General features: G+C 26.7%; 1 protein-coding gene across 1 annotated transcript; it reads right to left on the reverse strand.

Annotated features, from left to right (window-relative positions):
• Positions 1-4,082: 4,082 nt before the first annotated feature.
• LOC124811248 (solute carrier family 40 member 1-like) lies at positions 4,083-5,564 on the reverse strand. The gene has a single exon (XM_065806737.1). The coding sequence runs from the start codon at positions 5,562-5,564 to the stop codon at positions 4,098-4,100; it is 1,467 nt and encodes a 488-aa protein (XP_065662809.1). The 3' UTR covers positions 4,083-4,097.
• Between the last annotated feature and the right edge of the window lie 8,389 nt (positions 5,565-13,953).

The following is a 13,953-nucleotide window of genomic DNA, read 5'->3' on the forward strand; positions in this document are numbered from 1 at the left end:
TCTGTTCTAATTTCGCTTGTGTTTTGAAACTATGTTATAAAACTATTTTGCTATACTACTAGAAATATATATTTTATAGAATATATAATTTTAGTTAATACAGCGGACATGAAGATTTTAATGAAGTATAATTTGCATAGAGAAAAATATTTCCTATAGATATGAAAGAAATCTTTGGATTTAGTCATTTGAAAAGTTAAAAAAATGTCTTTTACAATTCAAATAACCGGTGGTAGGACTCTTTCCAGTTCAAACGTTTCTTATTTCTCTAAATAAGTTCTATGGGTAAATTACACCAAAGGAGTTATTACCTTTTTACTATCACTCGATTTATTTATAAATCAAATTTTAAGTTATTGCAATACAGTTGACTCTCAATATCTCTACTGCTTGATATCTCCAACTTTTGAGTATCTCGAGCTTTTTTTGTTATCTACATGATTTTTCTAAGTGTGAGTTTAAATTATTACAGGAATCAACTGCGCATTTGAATGCGCAGTTTGTGATGTTGCAGAGGAAACTTTCTCTTCAAGATCAGTCAAAAATTGAAAAAAAGGAAATTCAGTATCCACTGAAACAATTCTCCCACATCTCCTACCCGTATCTGGATGCCAGAGATGTCTATGTACAGTGGAACGAGGTTTGTCTAGAGATAAGTTGCATGTACAATAATTCTTTAATCTAAAGTCAAGAAAATATAGAAATATTATGTAGATACAGACATTTTTTGATTTTAATAATATAGTATTATATTTCAGATGAGAGAGATGTAGAACTTTTTTGTACTCAAATCATAAAGTGAAAACTTTCTTTAAAGCAACTGATTCAATGCAGCTAGCTAACATAGGTCCTAATATTTTTAATATTGAAATTCCGAAAAAAAAATGGTCAAAGGTTTTTTTCCCTAAAAACGAGGTGCCAGCTGGTGAAGTCACAAAGTTTAAAAAATAACAAAGTTAAATAATTCCCAAAGGATGACAGCTTCAAGGGCATAGGGGTTATAAACTATTATTATGGCTACTTTTCAATATGGGTATTTATTATATTATTATGTTTATTTTAATTTTGGATTTAAATCTCTGTATTTTTTCAGGACACTTGGCATGAGTAGAGATAACGAGGAACAATACAAAAAGCCTTGTGAAACTTAAAGAAAAAAGTAAACTCCTTTCTGTAGTTTCTGTAGTAAAAGGCGATTCTAGGAATAAAATGAGGTAGGGGCTGTGTAATACCCTATCCCCTTAAAATTACCTTTAGCTGCAGCCTTAAAGAGTTGTGTCCAAAATCTTTTGTTATATTTACCAGATAATACACCTGTTTCAGAAATCCTCTCTCCAATGCAGCTTCACCTATTTTCTTGACATACAAACCGTTTGTAAAACATCATTTTATCCGTGAATATATGAAATAAAGCAATGAGGTTTGATAAACCAAAATTTGCTTATGTCTGAATTGACAACGCTGAATAGTATGAAGAAAACTTGTTTTGGTTTAATTTTGGACATGTTTTACAAGGATTACATCAATCCCAATAAGGAAACATTTAATTGGATTAAAAGAAAATGTATCTTCTAAAGTGCATGCTCTTTTATCTATGTGCTTACTTTTTTGGAATCAATGGCTGACAAATACCATGGAAAAGGTCTTGGTTTTTGGTTAGAGCAGACATCTGAAACTGTTTAAACTTATTTCAAATTGTTTCTATTAGAAAGGATACAAAGCTCCAAGTTGTCACAGACTGTATTAATCAAAACTTCTGTGGGCAGTTATTGTTAATAAACAGTAGACATCCACATTTCAAAATTTAATTGGCGACGTTTACGTTTTTTTTAAATCTCACATATGATTTTTGTAAATCTTTTGTTTCAACTTTTTCGTATATTAAAATTAATTTTATATTTGTTCGTATGTATGAAAATTTAATATGTACCTCATATGTATCAAAATTTAATATGTTAGTTTTATATGTAGTTCATATGTATAAAAATATAATATATTTAAATATCAAGTCTTAATATGGTTTTATGCGTCTTAGAAGAATATTAAACAGCTATTTAAAATAAAAACAACCTATAATTTTTAAATAACCTATAACTTTCAAACAATCTATAATTTTCAAACAACCTATAACTTTCAAACAACCTTATGAAAACATTAATTTTACACAAGGTATCAGTATGGTTTTATAATATTACGGACTAAAATTATTTCAAAAAGTTGATCAAAAAATTTATTTTTAAACTTTATTCGATAACTCGGTAACTCTAAAGGCATAAGAACATATCACCCATCAAATAAAAAGCTCTTTGGTGAACATTTTGAGATTTCAAAAGTTTTTAAAACATATAATCTTAGATACTTAAACTTTTATATATATATATATATATATATATATATATATATATATATATATATATATATATATATATATATATATTTATATATATATATATATGTATATATATATTTATATATATACATATATTTACACACACATATATATATATATATATATAAACATATATAAATACATATACACACACAAATATATATATATATATATATATATATATGTATATATATATATATATATATATATATATATATATATATATATATATATATATATATATATAATGGAAAAAGGTATGCCAAGCAAAAAAAACAATAATTGAATTTTTGAAATTGGAAAAAAGATTTATTTCTTTTAAATAAATATATAAATGATAAAAAAGTACTAGAGGCCTTTCACTATTTTCATCAGTAGTGCTATGTTTAATGCTTTATCAAATTTTTTTATACAACTGTAGAAAGTTAGATAATAAAAAAATTAAATTGCTATATTGTAACTATGAGTTACCATTGTAATATTTTTTTAAAAAGGAAGTCTCAATTAAATGTGTCATTTTTTTGTTTATGTAAATGAAAAACATGACACATTTAATTAAAACTTCCTTTTAAAAAAAAATGTTACAATTGTAACTCATAGTTACAATATAGCAATTCAATTTTTCTATTATCTAACTTTCTACAGTTATATAAAAAAGTTTGATAAAGCATAAAACATAGCACTACTGATGAAAATACTGAAAGGCCTCTAGTGCTTTTTTATCATTTATATATTTATTTAAAAGAAATAAACCTTTTTTCAAATTTCAAAAATTCAATTATTGTTTTTTTTTTTTGCTTGGCATACCTTTTTCCATTATATTGTTTATTATCAATTTTGTAGTTATATATATATATATATATAACTACAAAAAGATATGGCATGAGCCTTGGCCTTTTTTTTTGTGGGTTAAATCTACTTTCTCTAGGATGTGGGTAGAATTACTACAGAATAACAATAACAATGATTAAATTTATGTGTAAATCACGTCATCAGTTATTGTTAATACCTGATAAAAATAAGTTTTATCAATAATGCCATTAGTCTATTAATAAATATCAGTATCACAACAGACAAATGTTGACCCCTCCCCTTGAATGTAATGGGTAAAACAGGCATTCAAGGGAAAATAAATTTTCAATGAAAATCATCAGGTAATAAAAAAAAAAGGTTTATTTAATGATAAAAAAAGAAAATAATGCTAACATTTCTTTGATATTCAAATATATTCAATGCACAATTAACAAAGAAGCTTTTTAACAACAATAAACTCAATATAAACAAAAATTTATAAAAAAAAAAACATGCAAAATTAAAGTTAAACTATTCTAGTATTTTTTTAAAATGTTAACATATATATATATATATATATATATATATATATATATATATATATATATATATATATATATATATATATATATATATATATATATATATATATATTATATATATATATATATAAACAACAGATTCTATATTTAAACAACAGATTGTAGAAACTGAGCCACAAAATGTTGAAAAATCTAAACAAGGCAAAAGTAATGCACTTTATTGATGAAATACGTTCTAATTAGCCGTAAAAAAGTTTATATTAAAGTAACAACAACAATAAAAAAACATTACTCAAAAGTTTTCTGCCTTATTTCTAACAAATTTTAAAAAGTAATACATATTTTTTAATATTCCTTACATATAACAAATACAGCTAACCGTCGTCTGACATCTTTTTAGATATGACATGCGTCTTTATTGAGAAAGTAATGTATAAAAGAAAACTGGTAAACACAGCGCTAAATGATATCAATATTAAAATTCCAAAATCTTCGGGTTTAAAAAGAACAATCGTAAGTATATATTGCATCAAATCCAATACAGAGTTTAATGAAGATTGCACACCACCAACAGCTCCACGAAATTCTTCTTCAACATTTTCCTGCTGCAGCTGCGTAATTGTGAGGTCAGATATCCATAGTCCTGACCGAGATAAAACTACCCCTAACATTAGTAACAGTATAGAAACATAGCTATGATAATTGATAATTGGTGAATGCGTTGTAATTGATTTATGATAACTCATAACATTGTTGTTTATAAACGTACTGTTTATTTCAGTTATATTTCTTTTTAAATGTTTTAAACTACTCGGACTTCCAGGAGCCCATATTGATGCCACACAAATTATTAACATGCTGCATTGATAACCAAGTCCAATAAGACCAGTTTTTACAAGACCAACTTTATTTCTTAAAAAAGGGAAAACTATTGTTCCTAAAATTCCAAACAATGCACCTGTTCCAAAAAAAATACTGACATAAACCTCTTTCATCGACTGCGAGTATGCATATCCAACAGTTATAGAGCTAAATCCAAGTACAGTGAGATATAAAACTGCTAAAGCAATACCAGCTAAATATATACTTTGACTTTTGTATACTTTCCAACCAATAAAAGAAAGTTTTATTCTGTCAAAAATACCTAACCATGTTAACTTCATTTTGTGATCATTTTCGATCTCCCCAATAGGTTCATACTCATTTATATGTTTTTCTGTTAACTCTGGAACAGTTTTGTATATATGACGTAACTGAATATATTCTGAAAACATTGATAAAATGTTCCACCCACATATTAGAGCTATCCCGGAAAGATCCGATATTAATGACATGAGTGATCCAACAGCAATTGGAGCAAGTATTGCTACTGACAAATCAATTCTTCGCATATGAGCATTTAGTTTGGCTAAACTATCATTGTCGTTATGGCATATAACAACTACCCAGTCTCTTGTAATCGATATTTGTTCTCCTTGTGAAGCAAGGTTTGCTGCTGCTCCAAAAATAATTACTAAAACTTTAAAAAGTGTGAGAATGTTATTATTTGCTGTAACTCTAAATAAAATTAAACTTATAAATACTGCTGAACAAATGATTAGTCCGTTCTGCAACAACAATAGGGTTCGTATAACTACCAAGCGATTTTTTCGATCAATCCAGTTTCCTATAATTGGTGCAAAAAATATAACTGAACTAGTTACAACAGCACCATAAATTGCTGTAAGTTGAAGTGATCCGGGGGTAAGTTTAACTAAATACAAGCCAACAGCGAAATTCCACATGTTATCTCCCCACGAGGAGAAAAAGAAGCTTGAGCATAGCCAATATCCTGTCCACATTTAAAAAAGTTGTTAGTTTCACAGCAATTGCAACCAAACTAAATAAAGAATATTTGTTTGATAACAACAACCCAGCGGGCATTTGTATTTAAAAGTTACGTTCTAAATGTATTTTAAATATCTTTTAAACGTCTTCTAAACATTCTTACGTAAAGAACATTTAAAAAACGTTTAAAAGACATTTAGAATGCAACTTTTAAAAGCAAGTGCCCGTAAAGAAGTATGTATAAATTTATTATACTTTATAACTATGTTCTTATATGAAGAACTTTAAGGGCTTTAACATAGACTTATGACGTTTTTTTTAGATGCAAGTTTAAAACTTTGATTATACTTATACTGATTATAGATAATGATTATTTAGGAATTGTATTTTTTGCTTTTTGCTTTAAAATAAAAGTTAATATTATGATTTATAGTACTTTTATCTTAAAAGCAGAAATGTGTAATAACATTTTTATATTTGTAACTTATAAGGTTTGGACTATTGTAATTGCAATAAAAACAATAACAGAAACAATAACTATTGTTGTTGTATTATATATTTTAGAAGCAATAACAATACCTAAGTTTTACAACTATTGTAATATTGCAATACAATAACAACTAATATTGTATTGTAATTTATCCTAATATAATAATACAAAACAAAATCTAAAAAAAAAAAAAGGTTAGTATGATGTTCCATATGACAGTAAATATTGTATTGAAATTCATCTTTATAATACAATAACAATATCTAAGAACAATACTGTTAAAAATTGGAAATGTGTTACTTGTTTAGTGCCGCGCCATGTAATCTTAGAATAAGATGCAACTAATATTTTATGATTTATTGTAGACACTTTGAGTTTAAAAGTACAAAAAGATAGTCTTTCCCATATCATGTTTGTTAGGTGCGGTTGAATTTTTGTAAAGAAAACAGAATTTAATAAATTTTTCAAAATTTTTCAAAATTTTCAAAAATGAACCCCTAAAAAATTTCTCATTATGAGCCTAATAGGTGATAAGAAATATAAAAATGCAGAAAAAAAGTTTGCAAGTCATTGCCCATCTAATATTAGAAAAAATCTATAAAATAACAAAAAAATATAACTTATGCAACGGTTAACTGATGCAACGGTCAACTTATGCAATAGATAACTTATGCAACGAATAACTTATGTAAAGAATGACATTTATTTAAAAAACCATATTGCATTGTGGCTAACACTTTAAACTGTAATCAGAACATAAAATGCTTTGAAAAATATGGCTGTTATCATTTCAGTTAGTAAATATACTTTCAATTGAGATTTACTGAAAAGTAATCAATTAAAAAAGATAAAAAAGATGTTTTGTAAAGCAATTTTTTAAAATTGGAAGTTCAAATCACCGAGGATATAAAACGGAACTGTTACAGAAACATTCATCATTAAGCAGTCATCGATTAAAAAAATTTCACAGCCAAGACATTAAAAAACTTTGTTATGATAAAAAAGTAAATAAATTTTTTTTTATTAAACATATGAAATAAAGTTTCAGAATTAGCAGAAATACTGACTTTTTTCAGATTCTTCACATTTTTTTTTTCAATTTTTTCAACACTCCTTGTAAAGTCTTTTACCACTTCATGGATGATTGATTTTTATATTCAGCTAATAAAACATCTTCGTTTTTGATTATTAAGCACAAACGTAAAGTATCTTTTCAGGTGTCTTGTTAACCTTTTTTGTTCCCAAAGTCTCAAGCAAACTATGTCAAACTGACACAGTTAAAATTTGGAACATACCACGCTGTAGCGAATTTTAAAATTGAAAGAAAAAAAGTTTTTAAGTTTGCTTCAACGTGGTATACCGTGATATACTTTTACTTCCAAATTTTAACTGTCAGGCTAACATGTTTACAATATTCGATCTCATATCAATACATTAGAACTTTGATTCTAATTTTGAGTTTGGCTATGGAAGTATCTATGTAACAAATAAAATAACTGGCACACTCACTGCCAACTGTTTTTACCAGTTGGGCACTATGTGTGGCAGTTATTTTCTTTTAATAAAATATAATGAAAAAGTGCAGCATGAATGAAGTTCTTCATTATTTGTAGATTGTTTTTCTAGCTTCTTACCGCAATTTCTTTTTTTTTTTAAGCACATATGTATTTCATAACTAAAATATAATTACAAGTAACCATTATAAAATAATATATTGATAATATTGATAATAAAAAAATAGATATCATCAATATAATGTCAAAAATACACTAAGTAAACATCTAAGAATTATTCGTAAACAAATTCTTAGATGTTTCTCTTTGAAATTCTCTTTAAAAGAGATAAAAGATAAAAGAAATAATAAAAAGTTGGAATAATTTATTATACTAATATTTTTGAAGTTTGTTAATAATACGTTTTGTTTGTTAATAATAAGTTTTTATGACCACAAAAGTTTTTTGTGGTTTATTTTGTAAAGTTCTCAGACGGTCTTTTATACCATTTATACTTATATATTTTTTTAACATTCTAATTTTTTTTTCCTATTCTATTCATATTCGTTCTAATTCTAATATCTTTTATACATTCTAATTTTTCAACCTCATCATCAGGATAAATAAACTTCACGGCTGGATAGCTTTTACCTTCTCCATAAAATTTAATATCGTGCAATCGGTATTCTTTGATACTAAATAAGATCTACTAAATATATGCTTGTTTCAGTGATTCATTCTGCAGGGCCAAAACAATTTACATTACAACAATAAGATGTGCTCCAATTTTTGTAGCTCTCTGGATTCTTAAATTTAAATATTTACGTAGTTTGCATTTCTTGCAAAGTAAAGACTCATTAAATATCTAAAACTTTTCTATTTTCCTTAAACAATGTTGTAACAACTCCGTTCAATAAACCGTATCCTCAACGTTGCCAAGTTTTATCAGTTGGAACTTTAGTATCAACTATGTCATTGGTACCTTTTATTCATTTTTTACTGCCTTAAACATTGTTACTTTTGAAACCGTACCAACAACAGTATTAAATTACTGTAATTTTACTCATAGTATACCTGCCCATGGTTTAAAAAATGCACAGTGAAATTAATTCTTATGATAAACGTAAAACAAAGAGAAAAAGAAAAAAAAAATTTTAAACTTAAACGAGGTGTTTAAAATATGTATAAGCATAATGCATTAGAAAAGCAAGAGTAAAAGGTGAAAAATAAACAAATTATAGAGATGACATTGTTTCTGCTAAATCTATCCATGATAAACTATTGTGCATCTTTTCCCATAAATGTGGTTTTCATATTGGTAATGATATAAAAAATGCAATCTAGAACAGTTTTCTTTGTAGGAAACTTAAAATGAATAAGATTTACATTTACAAACATTAATAGCAGGCAGACAGGTTTTAAAAAAAGAAAAAAAAAGAGATAATTCTACTTCATGCAAAAAGTAAAACATTTATATACAGCGTCAAAACATTTATGTACAGCGTCAAAACATTTATGTACAACGTCAAAAATTTGTCCAGTTTTCAAAAATATGTATTTTCACAAATACAAAGTGTTTCTCGAGATCAACTTTTTAGTTTATGCAGCCTATTGAAAATGCAATACATGCGTGCTAATTTATGAACACATTTCAAAATTTAAAGTGAGGAAAACACATTATGGTGCATGATAAAGCAATACTTTGATACAGAATTAGTTCTTTCTAAAATTTTTGAAATGTTTAGACGAACCATTTGAAACATCACAAACATTTGGTAATATTTCAAATGGACCATTTGAAACATTACAAACAATTTGTAATATTTCAAATGGACCATTTGAAACATTACAAACAATTTGTAATGTTTCAAACGGACCATTTGAAACATCACAAACATTTAATAATGTTTCAAACGGACCATTTGAAACATCACAAACAATTTGTTTCCAATAATAAAACAAAAGAAAAGGAATTTAAAATTTTTATTTTAAAGTTTTAAATATTGCCACGGCATAAGATAAATGTGTGCTAATTTGGAACATTTAACAACGACCCTCGATATTTTAATAAAAACTAAAAATATAGAGGCTCTCGATGATACAAAGTCTCGATGACACAAACTCTCTATATTGTTGTTAAACTAGAACTAAAATTATCCAAAAAAAATTTTGATCTACGATGAAAATCTCTATTTGATGAAAATCTTCATTTGATGAAAATCTCCATAACCTCTTTGATAGTTGAATAAAAACCGAAGTAAAAATATTTAACATTAAAAATTCTTTTATAATTTTTTTTATTTTTGCATAGTATTTAAAAATTTAGTTCTAAAGTCATATTTTTAAATGCAAGCAATAAATATTATATATACACTTGAAAAATGGATAAAAATGGATATTATGTTAACTTAAACATCAAATAAATAGTTACAGATGAATATTATGTTAACTTAAGCGTCAAGCAATAAGTTTTAAAATTTTTAATAATTTTATCAGTTAAAATCAAAACGAATTTGTAAACTGCACTGCCGATATTATAACGAATCAAAGAAGTACAAGATTTTTAATATCTCAAACCACAGTATGAAAAATTTAAGAAACTGATTGAAAAGCTTTAAATAGTTTTCATTTGAAATAAATGCAATAACTGAATTTCTTAGATGCACGGCAAAGTTAAACAAATTACGTAAACGCCTAATAGGGATGGAGGAGTTAAGGTTAGTTTCATTTACACTAATAATAGTCGATTAACCATTTAGTTATCCAATAAAAGTTGACTAAGTTTATACATTTACTGCCCTCACAACACCTTTTACATGCTAATAACTTACAAACATCAAAAGATTATTTGATGTAATTAAATTTTGATGAATCTAGTATAAGGTAGTAAAAATTATATATTTTTTGCTTCAGGGGTTCCTTAAGGCTATATCCTTGGCCCTATAATACTTTAAGTTTGCATTAATGATCTCTCTGAAATTCTCACAACTAAGGTGGCATTGTTTGCTGATGATACTACCATTTGTTCTTGACTTGATAAGAAGCCAACACTCCATAATTGCTTGGATAAGGCATTTGAGGTCGAAAGGATCTCATTCTGCTACAGTATGGGGCTCTTAGTGGCTTGAGAAATTTAACTTAGATAAAACTCAACTTTATTTGGCTAATCGTTATTGCAACAATCTAGATCTTCCTATCTTTATAAACAGTAATGTACTCAATAAATCATCTACCCTTCGTCTTCTTTTTTTTCTTCATTTTTCTTGAAAACCATAAATCAAATCCATTGCAAAACTAGAATATGCTAAGGTTGGGTCCCTTTATTGTGCTCGCCACTTTCTTGCTTCGGATTTTATGCTTTCTCTCTATAAATCTCAATTTCGTCCTTGTATAGAACACTGTTGCTATATCTAGTGCGGATCTTCAAGTGATGCCTTTTCTCTTCCTTTTTGTCATTCAATTAAGTGTCATCCTTTTACTGTGACTGTTCCTAAGTGCTCCAAAAATTCTTATTTTTCTATTTTTTTTCTCGAACATCAGTTCTTTTTAACTTGCTCCCTTCATCTTGTTTTCTTAATTATATAATTTGCAATCTTTCAAGTTGTCTATTAACCTTAATATTGTTTAATAAACTTTTCTTCTTTTTTTTCCAGTAAGATCCAACTCTAATAGTGGTTGCTTGTAGCCTTGTTGGGAGTGAAAATGTTTAAGAAATTTTTTTTATAAACTTATTGTCTTCATTTTTGGGTATTAATGTTCTCAGTTTTCAATCACCGCAATTTTTGGTAAAACATTCTCATTTGATATAAATACTGCGACTAAACTTTCGTCTTAATTGACCCCCATGGTCAATGATATTACATTTATTTTATTTGAAAAAACGTCTTTTGAACGTTCAATAGACGTGTTTTTTGGATCAAATGCTGGCCAAACCTTTTCAAATATTATTACCAATATTAAACTTTATAACTGTTATTTTTACTATTTTAAATACATTTTTAAAGTTAACATTTCTCTATATATTATATAGAGAAATATCATTATAATTATATTTCTCTATATAATATATAGAGAAATGTTTACTTTAAAAATAATATAATTTCAGAAAAGTGGTGGAAGAGAAGTGGGAGATCATTTTTCTTTGTCTAGCTTCACCCCTCAAAAAATCTTTTTTAGGGGACTTTTACCATACGCAGGAAATGATGAAATCGAAGGGAAGAAATCTCATTATTTACATTACATAACAGTGATTAGGGACCTCTCCTAACCGGAATTTTTAGGATGTCCCACTTCTCCCGCGTCTCACTTCTACTCACTTTTCCTTAATTGCGAGTAAAGATTAACAAACAAGCTTTTATTGACGTCTTTTTTAGCGGAATAATTTCAGACTGGTCACTGTAAAAAACCTTATAATGGTTTTGCTCTACATTTTTTTCTTTATTTCTCGGATTTTCTCTCTTTTTTTATTTGAATACTTCAACCTGAATCAACTTAATTTACTCTATCTATTGTTCAAGTATTTATAAATCCATATAAGTATTACTTATAAAATTAGTTATTTAAAAATAAAAAATTACCTTAGTGGTTTTGTCTAAATTGTAAGTTTTGCAACTAAGTTCATAAACGCCCAAATATAAAATAACAAATTTTGCCATAAAACAAGTTTGCTAAAGAAAAAATTGATTTATTTGTTGATGAATGAACCGCAAGTTTTACTAACTTTAACAATTTGCACGTCAGTGCATTTGTTAAATTTAGTAAAACTTGCGGCATTTTTGTCAACGTGAATCAATGTCGCAACTAAAGCTGCGTTGTACCTTTTGTGTTACATTTTATGTTTTATAAAAATTTTTGAAATTTATAAAAATTGGTCGATGAGAAAGGTTTTAATTAAACAACACTTTATTTACTTAGCATTATTTTTTTCTATCAGCAAACAAGCACATAAAGATAAGGTCTAGAGCAAAGTGCTGCTCTTCGTGTGAACCTGCGTATTAGAAAGCTCTTCGTGTGAATCTGCGCATCAGAAAACTAGTCTGGAAATTTAAAATTTAGAGCAAATTAGTTACATTAGTTACATAAACGGAATTTAAATTTTGGAACTTAAAATTTTAAAATTTAAAATTGTAAAATTTAAAGTGCAATAAATTTTGAAATATTTATAACTTTACAGACTATTTTTATGTAAGTGTCAAAAAAAAACAAAAAAAAACATAAATAACTATTTTCTTTGTAAACCACCTATCAATGCTATTTATACTACTAATATTATTTTTTTAAGCAAAAAAAAAAAATCATTGATACAAAACAAACACTCTTTAAATAAATAAAAAAAACACTAATTTAAATGCAATAAACATAAGGGTGCATCGCTTGGTATTAAAATTTATAAAAAAACTCAATTTTTCAAAGCGCGTACTCATATTTTTTTGTAAAATTAAATTATAATTTGAGATTCTTTTTTGTATTTTTTTTAACTTGAAAATATTTTGATAACTGATTAACTTAGTTTTATATTGTTTATAAAATTTTTTATTTTTTCGAAAAAGTGTATACTCCAAATCATTTTATATTCATACTTATGTCAAATGAGGTTATTTTGTCAGAAACTGAATAAAATTCATTAATGATTAGAGCCTGGAAACACACTCTTCTCCCTCTCTCCCTAACCCCCCTCATAACAAATGAGTTTATGTCATCATCCCTTATGTAGTTTAATGAGTTTTTTATCAAAAAATTGCTCGACCGCATATTGATTATAGATTTATAGTTTCATTATTTCTTTCTTGTAAAATATTTTATTTTAAATGCATTAACTTCTCATTTGAAGTAGTTTTACGGGTTTGAGTTTTGAAGGTTTGAATAAATTAGAAAACCTAATAACTGGCACCTTTTGTTTTTAAGAGCAAAAAATTTAACTTGACACCAGTATAAACATTAAAATACTTGTATATATTTTAATGTTTACAATATAAGTATGCACTTTTAAAGAACTCGGAGATTTCATGTTTAAAAAAGTTACATGTAAATATTGGCTCATAAAAATTTTTTAGATTCAAAGAAATTAATTCTTGATGTTTAGTTGCGTTAATCTTTGGGAATATTCTTTTTTAAACAGCAGTGTCTCCTAGCTCATTATTTCCTTTAATTTGTAAAAGGTTATCAACACGAAACTTTCTTTAACTTTCGTTGGAGCTAGTCAAGAGTGAAATCAGAATACAATCACTATGGCTGTACCAAGCCTCAAATCGTACACATGTTTTGATAATATCCACCATATTGATTGGGAGTGTCTTTTTTAAGTTCAAGCAAAATGTGCATGGTTCGTCCGCCAGCAGACGTTTGCTAGAAGTTTTGAAGTAAAGTTTTTCCACAAAAACATCAAAACAATACCTTTTTTAAGTCAGCAAGAATGAGATA

Source organism: Hydra vulgaris, chromosome 09, assembly GCF_038396675.1.
Source record: "Hydra vulgaris chromosome 09, alternate assembly HydraT2T_AEP".
NCBI lineage: Eukaryota > Metazoa > Cnidaria > Hydrozoa > Anthoathecata > Hydridae > Hydra > Hydra vulgaris.

Coding starts and splice junctions, on each gene's coding strand:
- LOC124811248 (XM_065806737.1), bottom strand. CDS start 5,564: ATGTGGACAGGATATTGGCTATGCTCAAGCTTCTTTTTCTCCTCGTGG.